The 23643-nt window shown below is 42.3% G+C and overlaps 1 protein-coding gene across 1 annotated transcript in view; it reads right to left on the minus strand.

The window, feature by feature from the left end:
• Nucleotides 1-935: 935 nt before the first annotated feature.
• LOC308298292 (uncharacterized protein) overlaps nt 936-23643 on the minus strand; it is a 40379-nt gene continuing 17671 nt past the window's right edge. The window contains exons 2-3 of the mRNA XM_080741860.1: nt 18892-18944; nt 936-1822 (exon numbers count right to left, since the gene is read on the minus strand). Of these exons, the coding sequence (XP_080597986.1) occupies nt 979-1822; nt 18892-18923 (876 nt within the window). The 5' untranslated portion in view covers nt 18924-18944 and the 3' untranslated portion in view covers nt 936-978. The remainder of the gene's footprint in view (nt 1823-18891; nt 18945-23643) is intronic.

Raw genomic sequence — 23643 nt, forward strand, 5'->3', positions numbered from 1 at the left:
AATATAAGACAGAGCATTGGTACGCACAAGATTAAAAATAAAAATGAAAAAAGAGTATACGCGATGACCTTTCCTCTGATGCTCACTCAGTGAAACATGGGCGAGCGTCCCTGAAGAATCAAAAGGCTATATGGCAAGCACCGTGTCTCCACTGTGAAAATATTGTCTCTCTTGAATATGAGCCGGGGCGTAGGGGTAGGGCACATGCTAGTCGTGCTGCCTCTGTAGTGTATTACTACTCGCTCTCTACTATCTATATGATATAGAGCAGTAGTCGTATGGCAAAGATGGCAGACGTTTGAAGTACTGTGGAGTTTCTGGGTCCGAGGAGTGTGTAGCAAGCTAGATTCAAACGGGCTTTAAAAAAAAAGAACCACAAAATAAAATGAAAGAGGCTTTGTATGGCTGGCTGCTGGCAGTATTCACAGTCTGTGAAACCAGATCCTCTCTTCATTTGTAGCTTTTATACAAATGTTGTGGTTGTTGTTGACTGTGCCGTCCTTTCCTTAGCAAAATGGACACGGTAATGTCTGAGTGACTTGCAATTATGCAACAACAATAATCAATTTTGGAAAATGTTTTCGGGAAGAGAGAGAGAAGTATTTTGTAAACCGGTTTTCCTTCATTTCTATTCATCTTCATTCATCTATCGTGCCGTGTTCTTGTATAAAAATCTAGATTTATTTTTTGTGGCAGTGTTTGTGGCCTGTTTTGCAGGCTACGCTCCGAGTCACCACTCTGGAAGTGTTCACGAGTCTGTGACGGTCGATGTGGAGTCCTCTGGATCAGTGGTTCTCAAAGTGGATTCTGGGTTCCTTTAGGGGGTTCAGAATTGACCATTACAAGACCCTTACAAGTCCGTAACTCTGGCAGTGCTCAAACGGAACCAAATGGACCCGTCAGGGTCCATTTGGTTCCGTTTGTGCATTGCCAGAGTTAAGGGGAGACCTTGACATTTGAAAGTTTGAGAACCACTGCTCAGTCACACTCGTAGTCGTCCTCCCCGGCGGTGGCCGCCTCCAGAGCGGCGAGAGCCTCCGCCACCATGGAGTCTGTGACGCTCTCCGCGTCGTCGCACTCCTCCTCCTCCTCGCTCTTCATCACGCAGATCCCGCTCTCCATGGTGCCAGTGTCCGGGGTCATGGTGCCATTGTCCGGGGTCTTGGGCGGCCCCCGCTCGTCCGAGGAGGACACGCTGGTGGTGCTGGTGTGGATGTCCACCGAGCGCACGCTCCCCTCGTCGCCCGTGTCGCACGGGTCCGGCGTCCCGCCGACGCCCTCGTCCGCCGACAGGCTCTCGCTGCGCGTCCCGCAGCGGTCCCCGATGGACGCGTCCCAGCCGTTGCCCGTGGTGGCCCGGTGCCCCCCGCCGTCCCCGTAGTGGCTCTTTCTGCTGTCCGTGTGGTCGTACGGGGAGGGGGTGGAGTAGTCCTGCATGCTGGGGTAGACGGGCACCTGGCTGGGGCCTCGGTCCTGCGTGGCCCATCGCGGCCCCGGGGTCTCCGGCTGGATGATGTACAGGCGGCCGGGGTCGGGGCAGGGCGCGCTCCCCTGCCTGGCCAGCTCCCGCTCGGGCCCTCCGCCCCCGCCGCCTCCGTGCAGCCTGTTGACATGGTTGTTGTCGGCCTCTAGCTTGAGGGTGCCGTCGTTGGACTTGCTGTAGCCCAGGTTGTGGAAGCCCTGCTTCTGCTTGTTGTGGCCGCCGAGAGGGTCGGGGCCCAGGGTGTCTCCTCCCCCCGAGAGGTGGTGCGGCTGGTAGAGGGAGCTGCCCGCCGAGTCGCTCTTCCTCCCGTCGCCCGCCACCGTCGGGTCATAGATGTAGCTGCGTGGTGGTGCGAGCGAGAAACAGACAGGGAGACAAAACGGAGAGAGAGAGAGAGAGAGAGACACATGAATGGTAAGTGGTCTGCATTTATATGGCACAAAGCACTTTGCGATGTATGCATTGGGTTGACCATCGTTCACACACAAGCAAGTGCACACATTGACATCAAAGAGGGCTTGAGCCCCTGCCCTTTTACCCATCTGTGAAAAGTGCCCTCTCCAGACCATGAATGCAGTTTTTACTATGGTGAAAGAAGCACAAATGCCCTCTTTCCATGCCATACCTGAAGGCAGCATTCAAGATAATTGCCTTGATAATTGCCAAACTCTCCTGAACTTGTGCAGAAAGAATTGCCCTCTCTGTGTAGAAATCCATGCTGTATGCCACTGTTGCCACATCTCCAGTATTGACTTGATTATGGTTAGTTCAGTGTGGTATCAAGCACCGAAAATAGCCGACCTCCAAGCTCACAACGTGTCGCAGCGTGTCGCGTTGTGAGCTTGGAGGTCTGCTATTTTCGATAAAGGCCATTTTAGAAATTTAAGCCCCTGCCTCTCTAACATTCTCTGCAAGTCGCTGTTCACACACATTCACACACTGATGGCAATGCTCAAGGACACCGTGACAGGGAATCGAGAACTTTCCAGATTCCCAGACAATAACATCATCTTCACACCGGCGACATGTTCAGTTCATCCATTTCCTACACTATATAATTATGAACAGTGGCTTAGCAATACATTCCTCGAGATCATGCCACATTAGTCCACATAAAAGAAAGCCCCAGATTAAAGTAAATTGACAATTTAAAAGGATCCCTGGCTAATACGACAAATATGCCTTAATACATTATAATTGTCCTCTATAAATACAATGTAAAATTAAAAACACCTTAAATATTTTATTTATTCTAGAAATAGCTAATCTTTCACACAATAGGGGAAATGCCCGTCGCAAGTTGATGATGTCATAAATGTCATGTGTGATCTATCCCTATGGAATTTATGGCATGCATGTGCAAAAAACACATTTTAAATATTGATTTGATGCTCATATTAACCATAGGAAGTATTAAGTTTGTTTTTATTTTCACATGTCATAAATTCCATAGGGATAGATCACACATGACATTTATGACATCATCAACTTGCGACGGGCAGATCCCCTATTGAGTGAAAGATTAGCTATTTCTAGAATAAAATAAAATATTTAAGGTGTTTTTATAGAGGACAATTATAATGTATTAAGGCATATTTGTCTTATTAGCCAGGGATCACTTTAAGGACTTTAAGACCTTTTAAATATATACCTAAAAAAGAAATTAAATGAAAAAGGACTGCAACAAAAGTATTCAACAAACTATACAGTATAACGCTGTGACTCTTGTGAGCTTGTAGATTTGCCATTTTCACAATATTCATCTGTGGAACCGAGTCAAACTAAATATAATGCCTCAACTCCTACAATTCCAAGTGCTTGTCAGGGTGGGGGGGGGGGGGGGGGGGGGGGGTCCTCAGTTCAAATGATTATTTTTTTACTTGCTTACTTACTTTTTTGTCTCGGGGCACCCCATAAATATTGTTTTAATCCGAGGCACCCCTACATTATAATTTTCACTCCCAGCACCTTATATTTATAGCATATCGTCGTTGTCGGGTGGAAACCTTGTATGTCCAAAACCGTTCGTTTTGTATTTATCGTCTTTAAAATGTACTAAATGTACTAAACTAGTGAAAACAGCATATTGTAGATCGGCTGTTTTCACTAGTTTTGTGCGACAGTCTTGTATGATGAAGCAGGGCTTTGCTTTACCAAAAGACGTACACATTTGAAACTTGGAGATACGAGGTTTCTGCCCGACAGTGGCGATATTTTAGTGATTATGTTGTGAGGAAAACGTTGAGATAACAGCCATTTTGGTTAGAACTGACTTTAGTTTAAAATGATACTAAATATTTTTTCAAGTATCCAAATGAATTCCAAATATTATCAAATTATCTCACGGCACCCCTGGACTGACGTCGCGGCACCCCAGGGTGCCCCGTCACCCACTTTGAAAACCCCTGCTCTACAGTACACTACTTACACCAAAGACAAAACACGGCACAGGACTGATGTACCGGTAGGCATGGACTCCAGGTGTCAGATTTGTACCTCTGAAACTGCTGTGAATCAATGACACACGCTGTCACACAACAAGGCCACCGTGTCGTGCAGTCACCACCACGCCTCACCAGATGCCATCGTTACACCACAGAAAAAAAACAAAAAAAACAGACTGTGTGGTGAAGGGATGTTCGCAATCTTCACATCACATTGGTGTGACTTTACACAGTGCACGGTAGTACATGGGACCATCAATGTGGTGGCAGTGCAGTGTGGGGAACACTCATTCATGCCGTCTTCTATAATGTGACCAGAATTAGTTTGTGTTTTCAGTTATTCCTATAGCTCAGCCGAAGATGGACAACTGGGTAGACAGGAGGAATTGAACTGTGACATGACTGTATGTACACACATACTGTAGAAACACATTCTTTAACTCTTTTACCGCTTTGGAGGTTCCCGTTCGCCCCATTTTTCCCGGCGGCGCGTTGCCAATAGTAGGTTCTTTGGCTTGTTCTTTTGTACCTTGTTTTGATGTCTGTAAACTGATGAGGGGTCGTGCGGGTGTGTACAGTATAAGCATCTCCTGTAATCCTGCTTTGAAATCTCCACCTCACGTAAACATCAATAATGTCCAAATTCACTTCTTGGCTGCTAGCTGTCGTTCTATTGCTCTGATGCGACTCTGCGCCCTGAATGTATGGAAGCTGCAGCGGCCCATTTCACATTAATTCTTGCATGAGGCTGCCCTCTACTGCTAGTATAGCCAAAGTACACCTATTTAAGGAGAAATGAAAATAATAATAATTAAAAAAAATGAATACATCTTTGTCTATAACATCGCAAAGGTAAGGTGCTTTTGCTGGCATAAAACCCAATAAATAATACAGTTAACACAGAGATTCCAGCCATAACCATGTAAGCCCGAAGGTTACTTTCGTGAGCCCGGTTCTCTGATGATATTATTATACACTTCTTCATACATTCATCACTTCGTGGCACAGCGAAAATAGATCGGCTATTTTAAGAGTTTAAGCGTAAACTTCATCAATTCACCTCTCATAATAGCTCCATACCCTAATATAACCTGAACACTCACCTGAACGCTAACCAGCAAGCACGTCAGGACCTGGACCAATCAGTGACGTCTCGATTGGGGCCAGATCACAGCCCATATGGGGATGATATTGACGTCATTACCAGGACGTCATATGGACTTTTTCGTTTGACAGGATTATTGTTATTGTTTGTAATTAGCATATAAGGTTATATTCTGGGACATATCTAACTAGTTATGATATTTATCTGGCCTAGAATATCACCTGCTTTCAAACAAAAAAGTCCATATGACGTCCTGGTAATGACCGTCAAGATCATCCCCATATGGGCTGTGATCTGGCCCCAATCGAGACGTCACTGATTGGTCCAGGTCCTGACCGTGCTGGCTGGGTAAAGAACTGTGGGCCTGGTAAAACAACCTCCCTTTGATAGATCCCCCACCCTCCCCTCCCACAGATCGCTATACACGTGTACACACATACACACACGCACAACTAGACTAGAGTCTATTTTGTGGACAGTGTAACAGGCTGTCAGACGTCTCCCACTGAGTGCCGTATGGTGTGTGCTCTGCACTTCCCTCTTGTTTTGCCGTCTGCTACGGGACCCCCCTCCAAGAATCATAACCCCATCCAGTGCCCCCTCGATATCACACCTCTCTCCCCTCTCCTATCTCTCTCTCTCTCTCTCTTGTACACAAGCACGATGCACCATCTTTCTAATGTAGTCTGTGCTCGTTAATCTACTACCCTTGCAGTTCACTTCTCACTCATTCGAAGCGTCTTCCCTCGGGCCGCTTCTGCCATCCTTCCTTCCCTTCCTCGCTCGCTCATTCATTCTTATTTCATCTTCTCGCCCTTTCTCGTCTTTCTTCCTCTCCGGTAAAGTCGTCCTTCTCCCCATCTCTTGTTCCTGATCTTACAAGTACAGGTCATGTTCTAATTGCCCAAAGGTCATATTGTTTTTTTTAACCTTACTTGCGGGGCTGTGCGATATGGAATATATCAATAGCTATACAATATGACTTATTTAAAATTCCACAGACATCTTGTGTTGTGTTTATAGTGAAAGTGAACAAAAGACAGCTGTTTCCCCACTCAAAATGCACTTGCACGTCGAGCAACCTGAAAGCAAACTCCAAACTCTGTTTTATTTACTTGCCACGGGCAATGGGGCAACCGTTAGTGTCAAACCCTGACTCATCTCTCATACGCAACTGAATGTGAAAGTTGTATCTGCCTGGACTGTACGCCTGCTCACAAGTGACTCATAGGTACCTATGGGAAATAGGTGACATTTTGCTGCATTGACAGAGTTATTGATACTCCCCCATTTTACTATCCTTGTTCAGACCAAAGATTTGCAACGAAGACGAAACCGTTTTAAAACCAATTTATACTTTGTCCTACAACGGCGTCTGTCGCAAGTTGTTAGCTTGTACTGCCTTGTAGATCTGCTATTTTTGGCATGAGACAACGTCATACGCCGGAGCATAAATGATGCATTATAATATTGCAGAGAAAGATCACAGTGGCCTGAATTGCTCCTTCTAGACATCGCACAAACATGAACCCTGTCAAGTGTTCTCTGCTTTTATCACCTCTCCCGTCACCACCTTCACAGCACTTAGTTGAGGAAATTGCTCCTCGCCGTCACTCCCACTGCTCTATTAGGTGCTTCAGGTTTGCTTTATGAAGCCAGACATAAAAATGAAGAACAGTGAGTCTGTGAGTGCATCAGTAGGGCTGTCACAATTATTACATAATCGTCTAATCGTGATTTTTTTTGACATAATCGTGATTATTTTTCATAATCGTCATAATCGTTTCCATGTTGAAAAATGTTCATATAAAAAAAAGGTCAAAAATTGTGGAAATAGCAGATCTACAAGCTCACAACGCGTTGCATCGCGACGCGTTGTGAGCTTGTAGATCGGCTATTTCCACTATCAAAGTAATTTTTTAAGTAGTAAGTTGTCAAATATGTCAGTAATTTCTTTGTATATTTAGGTTATGTGTCATATACAACTTCAAAGCCTAAAAGCCAAACAGAAATGTAATTATCGACAAAAACACAATTAAATCGTTAATCGCCAATTATTTGAGTGACAATTAATCGTCATGTAAAATGTCATATTGTGACAGCCCTATGCATCAGTCACTTTCTCACTGTGCTGTTTTACAAAAAAGAAAAAACAGGAAAAAAGCTTGAGACAAAAGACAAAACGCTATTAATACATATGCTATTTTTCAATAGTTAAAGCATAAAATAATGGTTATATAAGTGGTTAATAAGTGGTTAAAATCTAAAGGCATATGCAAGAGAAGGGTGGGGGTGCACATGTCTATGGTTGCTTCCAGAAAGTATTGCCGCAATGAGATTTTTGATAAATAATCGCCAGTAATGCCTTATGATATCCAAAATGCCCAGTGATGGGCAAGCTACTTGGAAAATGTAGTAAGCTAAGCTACAAGCTACCCTTGATGAAATATAGCTTAAGCTACAACGAAGCTACCCACAGAAAATGTAGCAAAGCAAGCTACAAGCTACACGGAAAAAGTAGCTAACTACTACAAAGCTACTTTTTTTTTTTTTTTTAATCAACTTCATGATCAAGTACAACTTTCCACCAAACAAATAGGCAGGCAAAAAATGCTCAGTTCGGTTGATTATTATAAAACTGGAAACAAGCCCTTATGTCTGGCTTTTTGTGTCATCCTTTAATTTACTTTTTTTAATTTACTTTACGTACACATTAAATGTGTACCTTTTCAGGCTGTGACCCCCCCAAAAATCCTTTTTGAACTGGGGACCCCACCCTGACAATCAATTGGAATTAGGAGTTGAGGCATTACATTTAGTTTCACTCTGTTCCACCGATAAATGTTGTGAAAATAGCAGATCTACAAGCTCACGTTTGGAGCTTGTAGATCTGCCATTTTCACAATGTGTGCCTCTTTTACTATAGTCAATTTGACGATAACTTTTGATGTAGTTTTGGTCTTTTATTTATATTTGTTTAGGGGTCTTCAACGTTTTCAGGCCGGGGACCCCCAAACTGATGGGAAGATGGAGCAGGGACCCCCTACCCTACCACCTCGTAGGGTGGGGGGGTCGGGGCTACGACATATTTTTTATTTTAAATATGTACAAGTTACAGCGAGCAGGGTGGGCCGTACCACTACCATTTCTAAACATACTACTTATTAACTGAGAACCAATGTCAATAATATCAACAATCTGTCAATTGCATAGTAATCATGTATTCAAGCTATTCAAAATGGATAGAATCATGATTATTTTTTTAACATAAATGTAAAAAAACAAAAACATTTTTTGAAATCTTTTTTTTTTAAGCAATAATTTCGCGGACCCCCTGCAGTACCTCCGCGGACCCCCTAGGGGTCGCGGACCCCCTGTTGAAGACCCCACTTTAGGTATTAAAAATGTCTAAAAGGTCCTTAAATTGCCACTTCACTGTCATTAGTTAGCCGTGGACAAAAGAGTGCACTGCAGTGACTTGTGTGCTCACTGTTTTGTCGAAACAGTTGATTAGCTGCAGCCAGCGGTGGAAATGTACTTGAGTACTTTTACTTTTATTTGTACTTCAAGTAGCTTATTTTTAAAAGCATGTACCGGTATGCACTCTTGAATACATACGTTTATTTAAAAGCAAGTACTTTTTTTACTCTTACTTGTAACATTTTGACTGAGTTTACTGTGGATTGGAGTGTGACCAGGAGTACTCTGTACTCTTACTCAAGTACTTCGAGTACTGTCCATCTCTGGCTGAAGCCTGATTTATGCTCCGCCCCCGGAGATCTACAAGCTCACAATGTTGGCATTTGCAACGCGATGTGAGCTTGTATGTCAGTTGTTCTCAGTCTCACTTCTCACACGTTCCCTGAACATGGTGCGGGCATGCAGAGGTGGGACGTTCGCGAACGAATTGAATCTTTTGAACGGCTCTTTGAAGTGAACGATGGGATCCGGTTCGCGCAGTAGAGAGTGCGTAGTAGAGAGCGCATATAGTGAGACAGATCGTTGGCTCGGTCTCACTTCAAAGAGCCATACATCCCTCTAGATGCGGGCTGAAGTGTCAGTCGCTGTCGTACTCAACACAGTGAAGTGAAAGCATGCAGCGCTGTGCAGAACAACATGTTTGGGGATCTGTTGGGAATTATTTTCCTCACAAACGTTATTTAGCAGTCAAATTTCGCCGGGATAGTAACGTGTAGCGTTTGTTGCACGCTACGTCACTACTGGAGTCTAAAAATAGCTCCGCTACGCTACAGCTACGCTGGTTCAAAAGGAGCTGCGCTACCGTGACGCTACTGAGAAATGTAGTTAAGCTATGTAGCGCCGCTACTTGTAGCTCGCTACTGCCCATCACTGAAAATGCCAGAGATATCATTCAAGTCTCGTGTCACAATATCAATATAATATCGATTACCGTAATTGCCAGACTATAAGCCGCGGCTTTTTTCCCATGTTTTGAACCCTGCGGCTTATACAACCGTGCGGCTTATATAAAGATTTTTACAGCTAACGGCCAGTTTGTTCGTTTTACAATGGTCTTTGACAAGGATTTATAATAGATTTGTACAGCTAACGGCCACCAGGGGCGCTCTAGCGGGAAGCAGGAAGGACACCTGCGGCTTATAGTCCGGTGCGGCTTATATATGTAAACATTTGTTTTTTGTTCTAAATTTAGCCGGTGCGGCTTATATTCAGGTGCGGCTTATAGTCCAGCAATTACGATACCCAGTCCTATTAACACGACAAAACAACGCCATGGCCTTGTCAATTTGCGTGTTCGCAGCCGTAGCCAATACATTATTATGCAGCAAGTGTTTTATTCAACTTAAAACCATTCCATTTGTTGGTAATTGAAGCCATTAGCATGGTGACAGAGGCAACGATTAGGGGATGCCTCACCGCCACGCCCCCAGGATGTGATCCCAATACCAACCCCTACATCCTCCAACCGCAGAGAGCCAGGCCATCAGATCCATGCTCATGTAGAATGCAGCAGATAGCCATGCCTATGGATTTTATGCCAACAGTACCATTACGCTTAGGATGAACAGTGTGGAGTGTTCCATTTATGTTACGTTGTTTCGATAAGTGAATGGGGGTTTCTGCACAAAGCATTCATTCATTTTTAAGGCATGAAGGAAAAAGTTTAAAGCAGTGATAAGTTGTCTTGAAGCAACTTATTTTTTATTTTGGACAGGAATGGTAATGATATCTATTGGGTCGCCTTTCAGATGCTGTTGTGTTGGGGTATTTAAAGGAGCGGTTCACCCTGATTTATTTCCTATTACCCCCCCCCCCCCCCCCCCCCCCCCCGTGAAGCCTTGAATTGATGGATATTTTTTAGTTTTATGTCGTATTCCAAAGCCAATAATTTGATGATAATAAAAAATACCCTTGCGTATCCGGTAGGAGAAACAAAGAGTCTCCTTTGTGTCTCCTGCCGGATACATGAGGGTCTTTATTATTATCAACACATTATTGGTTTAGGAATGCGACAAAAACTAAACTATATACATTAACAAATGGGAAGCCAAGGTTTCTAACATTTCTAGCTGTTGCTGGTGCCGCCGTTCACTTACGCTTTAATTTTGAAGAGCCTCGGAAGCTTTGTGCGTGTGCACGTGAGTGTCCACTGACGATTGAGGAAGATAATCCATTTGTTTACAAACGCTCGCGAAACTAAAATCCAAACCGGGGCCGACCATCGCGGTAAAGTGTCGCCGTGAAAACAATCAGATCTCTGCTTCCCTGGCGTTCTTTGCACCTTATTCAGAGATAAAGCCCTTTGGTAGCACTTTATAATAACTATACACTATAAAGCATTAGTTAAGCATTAGTAACTAATGAATTAATCATGAATTCATCATGAGTTCATAGTTTATTAATCATGATTTCATCATTAGTAAGGCATCATTTATACATTAACTGAACATTAGTAAACACTGTAGTTAAGCATTAGTAACTACTGAATTCATTATGAGTTCATACTTTATTAATCATGAATTCATCATTAGTAAGGCATTATTTATACATTTACTGTACATTAGTAAACACAGTAGTAAACACAGTAGTTAAGCATTAGTAACTGCTGAATTCATCATGAGTTCATACTTTATTAATCATGAATTCATCATCAATTAATGATTTATTAAGGTAGTTACTACTCGTTAGTTAAGTATGTTCCGTGAGCCCATCTAAAGTGAGGACTATTCATGCCTTATAAAGCATTTATAAATGAGATAGAAGCAGTGATGTAGAAAATGACCGTATTTCTAGGTTCGTGAGGAGGTGACTAAAAGAATAGACCAGAGACAAGAGCTTAAATGTGAATAATAAAGACGTCAAGTTTACTGAATGAAATAATGAAGCAAAAATAGTATGCATACAATAAACTATTTACAATGATGGAGGTAGGTAGACAAAATTCTCAAAAACCATTCAACACCTTTCTTTTTTAGAGCAGGTTCTTAGGTCAGTTTTTCTATTTAGTTTACCAACTAAATATTTAATCCAGTTAATTCAAACTAAAGATAGTTTTCTATTTAGGACCGGTCAATCTTTATTATATTTCCAGCCTATTTAAACAGGTAAGACCTATTTATTTGAGCTATTTTCAGCAGGTTAAGTATGCTTTCAAAATAAAAAGTGCAGGCAAGTACCTTTAAACTCCCCTTTAACCTTAATATGACCTTTAAGTTCAACCTTTACAGAAAATAATAAAATAAAATATCAAAAACAATCAATTATCAAAAATAGTGCAATATCAATTTTAGTAACAAAACAGTGCAATATTGTCAATATCTAACTTCCAAATGAAATGTCACTGTCTTTTCCTCTTCCTTAGATCTGTGTTCAGTTAACTCAGTGGATGATCAAAACAGTTCAGTTGCTCGGTCCAAAGTCTCAGTTCAAAAATATTAGTTAGTCAGAGTTCTGTTCAAAGTCAAATCTCAGTTCCAAAAAATAGTCAGTCAGAGCTCTGTTCAAGTCACTTGGTCAAACCGTGCAGTTGGTCCAATAGATGTTTTCTGTAGATTCAGTTCCTGGGTCTATAGCTTGCCATCCGATGTCTGTGTGTTGCCTCACATGGAGAGGAACCCACTCAGTTCAAAACTATCTCTCCTGTCTTTCTTCAGCTGCTGGTCAGGCTTGTTGATGAGCAGCAGCCAGTTAGCTTAGCTGTTAGCCACAAAGTTCGTTTTTGCTGACTGAAGCACTGGATTCTGTTGGCTCAAACTCCTGCTAACTTGGCTAGGCCTTTAAACACTCATATTGTACAAAAATAACACTTAAACTCTCGAAAATAAATGCTCAAAACTGTCTTTTGTCTGACGTTTTTTCTCTCTGTTCACTCACTGTTCTGTTGATCATACACTCTGTCTGTATCAGGAAGAGACTCTTAAAGGGGCAGTGCTCCTTTTATAGTGGAGTGGACTTAAAGGGATTTGTTCAAAGCCCGATTTTTTAACCTCACATATAAAATGTTTTTGGCACATTTTACGCAATACAGCATGAGTTTTCAACCTTTTTAAGCATATTTATTACTGTAGATGAACCAACTATTTAATGTTGTTTTTAAGCAAAATCATATGATGCAATGAATTAACCCGGTAGTCATTTATTTGACTTTTTATCACCATATAATTGACCCTTATTTGGAACCTGGGTTATATAATGTACAGTAAATGTATAAATAATGCCTTACTAATGACACATTCATGATTAATAAAGTATGAACTCATGATGAATTCAATAGTTACTAATGCTTAACTACTGTGTTTACTAATGTTCAGTTAATGTATAAATAATGCCTTACTAATGATGAATTCATGATTAATAAACTATGAACTCATGATGAGTTCATGATGAATTCATTAGTTACTAATGCTTAACTAATGCTTTATAGTGTATAGTTATTATAAAGTGCTACCAGCCCTTTTTATGTTTCAGCATAGAATAGAAATCAATGCAGCCTAGACGCGCCATTTTGTTTCTGTGAACGTCACATTATGACATATGGACCAGGGTCTTTCACAGGGCACACAGCATGCGCGCAACACGCTGCACACTTAACCCTTTGTTGTCTCGTTGAGGTTGTCTCGTTGAGGAACGAGACAACTCCTTTTGGCAGAGCGACCTCTAGTGGCCTTATCTCGTTACTGAACGAGTTTGGCCCCTTGGGTGTTAATTCAAGTCTCGATGGGGTGTGTAATTGATAGAATCATTTTTCATTTTGGGGGTGAATTGAGAGTACATTTGCACACATGTGGAACTTGTCCTCTGCATTTTAACGCATCCTGTCACAAGGGGGGGGGCTGATTTACTAGGTTTACTAGGGCACAAGGTGGAGGAGCCTGGAATTATTTTATACTTTAGCTATTGAAAAATAGCAGATCTACATTTTTGAAAAGTCGTGAAAATGTGTGCAAATCCTTGAATATATGTATTTTTATAGCGAACATTTGTAACTATAACATTTTGCTTCTGGGGGCGTCCTTGGAACTAAATATTTTGAGATGGGGGTCCGTGGCCAAATACATATCATTTTGGGGGTCCTTCACATGAAAAGGTTTGAGCACCACTGACATAGAAACATATTTTTCTATGTCAAATAGCAGATCTACAAGCTCGCAGCGTGGCACTCAGTGCCACCCTGTGAGCTTGTATATCTGCTTTTTTTCAATAGTTAAAGTACCCAGGGCCCAGAATTTGGTACGACACCCCTGGGAGTAGTTAAGGCTCAGCGCTTTGCTCAGGACACTTTGAATCAACACTAAGCCAGGAGGAGCCAGGGGATCGAACCGTCAACCTTCTGGTTCCCAAACGGCCACTCTATGGCTTCCTACAAACAGTAAAGTCACCTGCCCTCTCCTGTCCTTTGAGAATGAGGGGGGGAGGGTGTCGTCCAATTAATTCTCTATGGAAGTCACATGGTTTCATGCATCTTCCAAGCCTCTTCGAAGCCTCTTGGCTTGATTCAAGCCAAGAGGCTTGGAAGAAGCATGAAACCATGGGACTTCCATAGAGAATGAATTCACCCTTTGTCAAGTCCCGCCCGTTGTCCCACCCCTCTTCACACCCATTGGTTGCTGTGTCTTGGTGGGACACTCGGTGGGACACTCCATCCACTACCATTTTAATTCAGTTTCTTCATATTGTTATTCTGGGTGTTCAATTCTAATTTCCAACTTGGTTTCAGTAAAATGGAGCTGCTCAGTGGCAGTATAGTGACTCAGCATGTTTTTAAATGTTTTTATTTCTCCAAAAGAATATGTTTTAGCAAATTCAACATAAAAAAGGTGGAACCAGGGCGGGACAAGGCAGATAGAGCCTGCTGATTGGTCAGTCAGGAACCAACCAGAAGGCTAACAAAGGGTGAATTGGACGACACCCTCCCCCCCTCATTCTCAAAGGACATATCACTCTCTAGTGTGAATGCAGCCTTCCTCCTGAGCTGCCGCCCAACACCACTACTCGTATCCAATTTCTTTCCGTTCCAAGAACTGGAATGATGATAATCGCAGTCCGTTTTCCAAACAAAGTTAGAACGTCTGGTGTGTTTGTTTTGATTAGCATAATGATCTCACACACGGAATTAGCTCCTGTTCTGCACGCCACGCCCACTTTGTTTTTGAAGTTTTCCATGAAGCAATGTCATGCTGCTAAGCAGCGGTGGAAAAAAGTACTCAAATAAGAGTATTAATACTGCAATATAGAAATACTTTTTATAAGTAAAGGGCCGTAATTCAAAATGTACTTGAGTAAAAATACAAAAGTATTGGTATCAAAACGTAATTAAAGTAGCAAAACGTAGTGGCCGAAAGGTATAGGGCTGACTGAAGTTAATGCCTGTTTTGTAATAATAATCAAAATCTACAAAGTAACTAGTAACTAAAGTTTTCAAATAATTGTAGTGGAGTGAAGGTATAATATTTGCCTCTGAGATGTAGTGGAGTAGAAGTAAAAGTATTGAAAATTGGAAACACTCCAGTAAAGTAAAAATCCCTCAAAAGTGTACTTAAGTATACTGTACTTGAGTAAATGTACTTAGTTACTTTACACCACTGCTACTGCGTTAATAGAACGGGTACACATTATTGTGTATCATTATTTTATGCTTTAACTATTGAAAAATAGCAGATATACAAGCTCACAGTGCAGCACCGAGTGCCGTGCTGCGAGTGCCGCGCTGTGAGCTTGTATATCTGCTATTTTTCAATAGCTTAAGTATAAAATAATTAAGGCCATACATTTACTTTTGGGAAATGCTGATTGTCTGATAAGTTTGATATCTATGTTTGATACTATCACAATTACAAAATGTAACACAAAAATCATGGTAACCACATATTTTAGGCAATTTTTTATTTTATTTCAAACTATTCCAAACAGAAAAATAGAAGATCTACAAGCACACACCATGTTGCGTTGTGATACATTATGAGCTTGTAGAATCATGGCTGTCCTCATAACTTTGTCATACAAAGAATGATATAGGGCTTCGTGGTTGAGAAAATGTCTCTCCCGTCTGTTTTGTTTGTTTGCAAATGGACGCCCGCCTGATGGAGGCTTTGGACAGTGGTGTAAAGTAACTAAGTACATGTACTTACGTACTGTACTTAAGTACAATTTTGAGGTATCTGTACTTTACTTGAGTATTTCCAATTTCCAATACTTTTTACTTTTAGTCCACTACATTTATTTGAAAACTTTAGTTACTAGTTACTTTGCAGGTATAAATTAAAATATTATAAAACATACATGAACCACTTTAGCACTATTTTATACCTAGGCTATTTGAAAATAGCCGATCTACAAGCTCACAACGGCATTGTGAGCTTGTAGAACTGCTATTTTCAAACATTTTGTACTTTTACTTTTGGTACTTAAAGTACTTTTTGATGCCAACACTTTCATGATTTTACTCAATTACAAAGAGTATTTCTACATCACAGTATTGATACTTTTACTTAAGTAAGAAATGTGAATACTTTTTCCACCACTGGCTTTGGGAGACCTACTGTACCGGTACATGTTGGTGTAAGTGGGAGTTGACCTAGTAACCCACCCTGACCCTCCCTGCCAATCCCCACGCACCGCTAAGCCCAGAAATGTGACACCCCTCCCCAGCCAGTCAATGAAGGAGGGAGGAATGTGATGTGTGACACTAAGGAAAGAGGAAGGAAATGTGCTAAGAGGGTGCACATTGGGGGTGTCATAGCTGAATGGTTAGGGAGCCTGCCTGGGGAACCAAAGCCCCCGGTTGTCCCAGGTTCGATTCCAGGCCAGGGTAGCAATATCAATGTGTGTCCCTGAGCAAGACTCTTAACCCCTAATTGCTCACGCGCTCCTTGTGGGCAGCGAATCAGCTGGGTTGGGCTGAAAATACTGAATTTCCCTCGCGGGAGGAAGTAGGTAACTATTATTATTATCATGTGGTAAATAGTGCATTTATATAGTCATTCACCGCTGGCGGAGGAAACCATGCTAGGCACCAACCTGCCCATCGGCAGCAATTAGGGGTTCAGAGTGTGTGTGTGTGTGTGCGCGCACCTTTTCTGCTCAAGACCCAAAAGAGAAATTCTGTGTCATCCCAGGACATGAACTTGCAAAACAAAACACAAAACAAGAAACACGCCTTGTTTGGCAACAAGAGAAGGAAAAGTGTGTGTGTGTGTGTGTGTGTGTGTGTGTGTGTGTGTGTGTGTGTGTGTGTGTGTGTGTGTGTGTGTGTGTGTGTGTGTGTGTGTGTGTGTGTGTGTGTGTGTGTGTGTGTGTGCGTGCACGCACGCGTGTGTGTGTGTTGTGTGAGAGGGAGAGACACGTTACTTGAGGAGGAGAGATTACAAGGCTGGTATGTGAACTTAAATAAAACTCTCACTCGATCTCCCGCTATACCTCAAAAGAACATTGATAGTGACAAGGCTTTGTTGGCTCCCAACAAAGGGGACAGTCCTATAGAGCAACTACAGTAGCCAGCGGGTGATGGATATTGGCATATTGACCCGCCGTTTATACAAAGAGCCCAAGTGAGGTCGCTCCGAGTCCAGACACATTATAAATGGACCTCTCACTATCTGCATGAAACAGGACAAAAAATCGTTACGCGGGGGAGAAGATATTTGGCCCGGCGTGGCAGGGGAGAATCCTGTCTCGTTTGCTACGAACAGATGCCGGGGCATAGGGAATTGTAGTGGCGATTGAAGGTCGCGGTTTGTGATTAACGACTTAAACCATAGGCTTTCAGGCCAAGGACCCCTTAGTTGAGAGAGAGATGAAGCAGGGACCCCCACAACCTTTTCATAGATTCCATGATTGCGACCGTAGGTCGCAGTTACTTGCACTCCTATACTATCCAAACCTCCACCGGCTGTCCGTCCGTCCGTCCTTCCGTCAGTCTGTCACACACGTCACACGTCACACTTTTGCCCTGCTCATATCTCCACAACCGTTGCCCCGATCCATGCCAAATTGTGCACACACACTCCTTACCTGCCAAACTACAACCTCCAAGGACCCCCGGAGCTCCAGGGACCCCCAGGTCCCTGGAGCACATCCCAAATGTGCAAAAATGACCAAATGACCACCCCAACGGGGCTGCTCACGGGGGAATTCCCGGGGACCACCGACTCCTGGTGCTCCAGAACGGATGCAAAAGTGGTGACGCCCCCAGTGGAGGACCCCCTCCACTGCAGCTCCCATAAAAAGCCGTAACTCGGGCTAGGAGCGTCAGGGAGAGCCGGGGCCGGTACCTATTCGTCCGCCAAGGCGGCGCGGAGACCCCACCCCTCATTTCTCACATGGCCCTCTTCTAGCGCCACCATGAGGTGAGATTTTTTCAAACACATTTTTGGACACTGCTCCTACAGATTTTGCCCTAAAATCACGCAAATCGGTACACAGTATGTCTACACTCATCTCATCAACATGGATCTGTCCCATTTAGCGCCACCTGCAGGCCGATTTCTTAAAACACATTTTTGGACACTGCTCCTACAGATTTTGCCCTAAAATCACGCAAATCGCACAGTATCTCTACAGTCATGTAATCAAAACGCATCTGTCCCATCTAACGCCACCATCAGGAAGATTTTGGAAAAACAAATTTTTGCCCTATTTGTGGAGATAAGCGACCAACGGTCGCTTATCTCCCGATTAGGGAGTCTTACTGGTATACTGTAGTTTCATCGTTTGACAGCACAATCATCAGTGTATTTTGGATTCATGTCAATTTGTGTATTCAGATATTTAACCACTTGAACCATCAATACTTAATAAACTTGACCTTTCACTCTGTACTTAGTCTGCCCTTTTTCCCCTCAACACCAAACCTCTTTGCCGAAATTAGCCGATGTACAAGCTCACAACGCCTCGCAGCGCGTGGTGTTATGAGCTTGTAGATCTGCTATTTTTGGAGGACCCCCTAGGAGTCCCGGACCCCCTGTTGCAGACCCCTGACTTAAACCATATATACCGTACGTTAACTGGAGTCCCCCAGGCTTCTATACTAGGCCCCTCCTTTTTTCCTTCTCTTCGCCGAAAATGGCTTCACCACGCCAAGGTTGTCCATCAGCTATAGCTGATCTACAAGCCAAACGTGTTGCGGTGACTGCGTTCAGCTCACCCGTTTTTGTTGATTGTTTGTCCCTAAGAATAGGGGCACAAGGTTTCATGTGGTTTTAAAGCAGTCTTACTGATGTGTGAATAAATATCCTTCCATGCACCTGTGCGTGTGAGATAATTAAATAACTATTCAATTATCTCACACACACGCACGTTGCACGCACGCACACATGTACGTACGTACGTACGCACGCACTCACACACACACACACGCGCGCACACACGCACACACTTCTCACCTTTTTATCATCCGGCAGCATCGGCACCCCATTTGGCCAGCCGTGTAAAGGAGCTGTGAGGGGACACAAAAGCATTATTCATTTAAACTTTTTATCTCACAAACACACCCGAAGGCTGAAAGATGCAAGACGAGGCACAAATCCCCCCCCAAATTCACAGTGATGGGACTTTTCAAAACAGGCCATGTGCCATCAGCCTCGAGGTAGGTGACATTTTCGATCAGTGACATTTTCGCAATGATGCCTGCCTGGGTCTCTCCCCTCATCGAGGAAAGGTTACTGCAAAAGCCCCTCTCATGATTCACTCTGGAGTCTCTGGCCTGTCCTAATCAACATCACAGCACACACTTGGACTTAGTGAGTGACTGTCTGCTATTGACCGAGACGTTCCCCTCCCTCACATGCAATCCAGGGCTCCAACTATGGATTATATTCTTAGCGGTTATCCTATTGATTACGCTTTTGATTAGAATTGAATAATCGAGAAGTGCCTTTTTAAAACATATTAAATTGTGTTTATGTTTCCGAATACATTTTTTTGAATAATTGATATACTTCATCATACAATGGTGTCGTGCAAAACTAGTGAGAATAGCTGACAATTTTAGAAAATAAATTTATTTCAACCAGTAAGACTCCCTAATCGGGAGATAAGCGACCACCAGGTCGCATACACAAACTTTAGAATGCAATGGTAGCATATGGTATATCAGGAGGGAATATGGGAAATGGGACAGATCCACGTTGATGACATGACTTTAGAGATAATGTGTACCGCTTTGTGTGATTTTAGGGCAAAATCTGTAGGAGCAGTGTCCAAAATGAGGCGGGAGGTTGTGGTGAGTGTGTGTGCAAAGTTTGACGTGGATAGGGGCAACGGTGGCGGAGATATGAGTATGGCAAAAGTGTGACATGACGGACTGACAGCCAGCCGGTGGAGGTTTTGATAGTAACTGCGACCTGATGGTCGCAATAAAATCTATTTTTAAATCCATCAAAATTAGTTTGATTAACTGTTGCACCCCTACCCTAAATGCAATCATTTTGTTTTTCTTCTTTCTTTTTAAGAGGGCTCTCTGGAGATATCCTGAAGATTTCCGCCCATCCATCAGGCTTTGCTTTGTCCTTGGTCTCTACGGCATTTGTACATCAGGATGAAAACGGTGTCTCCCCGAATCACTGATAAAGATGTTATTGTCATCCATCACTATTCCGTGTGTCTAAGGCAGTGCGTGCGTGCGTGTGCGAGGATGGTGGTGACCTTTTCTCTCCTGGCGGTGTGTCAGGAGGCTTTGGCATTTCATTGTCTGGGTAAATAATTAATCACCAAAGTCTCAAATAGGTTGTCTGCCAGGGAGAGAGAGTCAGAGAGGAGAGATGACACAGCCTCTCTTTGTAGCGTACAGGGGACGATATATGTACCCACAAGACGGAACGCTTTCCAATCTTAACCAGCCCAACACCCCGACCCTGTGGGGCAGTGGACAATATCAGTTACCTCTTGTGTAACTCGCGGCACATAACAGAATCACAAGTGGAATCACGAGCGCGCCAAGGAAAGTACGATAAATATACAGGGAATTTGTCTCGAGGACTCGGGTGTCATTGCATGGTGCAGCCAGTCAGTTGACATTAACGGGCTGATTTGTACTTGGTTGCGTGGCTGGTCTGGTGTAGCAGATCGAAACTAGCTAGAGCTACGAGCTTTTGGACACCGTGGACCCCACATCTGAAAATGTTGTGTGCCAGGGACCCCCAAAAGAGAAGATTTGTTTAAAAAAAAAATCCTAATTATTCAAAACATTTTCATAGACATAAATAGGCTATTTTTCATGTGTGACGCAATTAACTAAGTACAACAAGGGCATAAGCGTTTTGTCAGCAAGTGCTAATATTCCAAGCCAGAAAATATATGGCACACACCACAATTCAAATGCTAGCCATTTTTATTTTCTTTTTTTCATTCAGTGTTTTCCTAGTCATATTTTACATATGGGGGATTAATCTTATCAGAAGCTGTACTGTGTCAGTCAGACACACCATCAGATTGACAGGTGTTTAGTATGACCTGAAAGCCAGCTGTTGTGGTCGTGGACGGTAAAATGAAATGACACACATGCATGCAGCATATTGTATCAAGACCAGTGACGTTTATACAAAAACACTATGATGGATCGAGCTAAACTCTTGCAACCGTAAACATCCCCTCACTCATTAATCCTCCTCCGTCGGCCTCTATATCGTCACTGTCGGGCAGAAGCCGCTTGTGCACGCCTAGACCAGTTGTGTAAAGTAACTAAGTACAGTTTCCAACACTCATCTCAGAGGAAAATATTGTGCTTTTACTCCACTACAACTTCAGTTACTAGTTACTTTGTAGATTTCGATTATTATTACAAAACAGATTAATATAATTGGGCATTTGAAAAGAGCCAATCTACAGTACAAGCTCAAACAGGAGATAGGCTCCTGCCCTATGGGCTACAATACATGCTATGGAGAGGATTAGCCAGTATGGATTTTGTTCATACATTCCTGACATTTCACCAGGTTATACGTAGGATGAATGGCAATACAACTTCAAATCTCTTTGGCAAAAATAGCGTGCGGTGTGCTGCCAAAAGCTGTGTCAGTTTTAAGCCCTGTTATCAAGAATTGTAAAAAGAGATCTTCAAAAATAGCAACGATAGCTACAAGCCCACACACGTGTTGCAAAGTAGATCGGCTATTTTCACTATTTGTCTGAGCTTTTTGAATCTCTCCAATGCCATAAACATTGAAGGTAATTTGGCTCTATTCCTTTTAAAGGGAAACATCAATCATATAGGAAACCTTATTCCCCCACATACTATACGTCTCATTGATTCAGGCCCCAAATGGGGGCCTGAATCGTTCTCTCAAAAGTCACATGGTTGCCTAAGTGGCTCCCAAAGTGAGTTTCGGGGATCGCCAGGAGTCCCAGCAAAATCTGTTAATACATTTAAACCCTTTATCCATATTTTATAAGTTGGCTATTTCAAAATAGCAGATATACAAGTTCACAACGGGTCACTTTGTGCCACGCTGCGAGCTTGTACATATGAATTCAATTTAGTTATTATTCAGTCACAACTAGCTCTTGTCAATACTTTTCATTGACTTAATAAATTATGTGTAAAAAACACAAAAAGGCATAACCACTCTCAACCTTACATCCACATGTTGGCATGTCATTATAGGCAAAATGTTTAGAAAACCTTCAAAAATAGGAAAAAAGGAAGATGTGATGCAATGTGAGCCTGTAGATTGGCTATTTTCTGTCATATGACAAGACAAAGTATAAAATATAGGGCTTTCATTTATTACAAAAAAAATAAAAAACATCCAAAGATGAAAATGGAGATAAAGGTTTTCTGCCTAACAGTGACAAAATGATAGGGGTGCAGTCAGACCTCGGAAGGGCCTGGAACTAAAGATTGTAGTGTCTTGAAACTGGATGTGGAAAAGAAGAATCTCTGCATGTCAGCAGACTCAGCACTTTTATATTGGAAGGCAAATCCGCTTAAGTCGTTTTTACCCTGCTTACTCTTTCACACAACAGATAAAACCAAAGTTGCTTTCAAGTAAAGTCTCCATATCTACTGCATAGTACTGTGTTCTATCCGTCTGTCATTCAATGTTATATGAGATACTTCATTGGTTTCCTGTTTAAATAAGCCAAGTGCTTTCCTAGGATCTCCTTTTAGTTGACCTTGTACCAGAGAACTGTACCGTCATGAAACTGTACTTTTTTCTATGCAAACTTCTAATAAAGTCTTCAATCAATCAATCAATCTACTTAACTTAATATTATTCACCACATCACTTCACAATATCCATTCTAGTATGAAATCAGAAAAGCCTACAAGGCCTATTATTCAAGTTAGCGACACCCACACCAGAGGTAGCGCACACAACGATCTGGTAACACATACCTATAAGACAAATATGGGTAAATTCTCCTTCTACAACACTGCCACACAAGTGTGGAGGAATTCCTTGACTACTTCCCTTAAAACATGTAGCTCGCTGGCTTCCTTCAAGACAGCCCTGAAAACTCATCTTTCAGGAGGCCAGAGGCGGAGGTAGTTATCACTTCTCCCATAGACAGGTGAGAAGTGAGCCCCCCTTTACCTTAGCCCCACCCCCCTTGTCTCCCCTACCCTGTACATATACTGTTTTTATAACTGTGATGATATATGAATGTTTTTTTGTTTTTGTTTTTTTGCTATTTGTTATTTCCACGAGTTGAATACCTAGGACTTCTGACACAAAAAAGACAGTAAAAAGACTTATTTGGGGTGCTCCTTTTAGGCAGGGTGTTTAACTGTACTTGTACTGTACTACATTCTTTAATGTTGACTATACTTGTTATGTTCTCCACTTTTGTCTAATACAATACTCAATCAATCAATCAATCAATCAATTATATTATTATATTATATTCAATAACATAATATAATGTTATTAATTAAACGTTTTTTCTTATATTAATGGCTGTTTACCTTAGAGGTTTGTGTCTGGTGTTAAGTTATAATCAGACACATACACTGTGTAGTATGTATGGATATGAGACATTGCCGCCCCTATTGAGAAATTAACAAAAATAAATGTAAATACAAATCCTTTGCAAGTAGCAGATAGTCTTTTTCGACTACTTTGTAACAGATTTTGAGTATAAAATATTAAATAATGGCGTATTTTGGCCATTATCGAGACATTATAGATTTTTCG

The sequence above is a fragment of the Nannobrachium achirus genome (genome assembly GCF_963921795.1).
Source record: "Nannobrachium achirus genome assembly, chromosome: 14".
Taxonomy (NCBI): Eukaryota; Metazoa; Chordata; class Actinopteri; order Myctophiformes; family Myctophidae; genus Nannobrachium; species Nannobrachium achirus.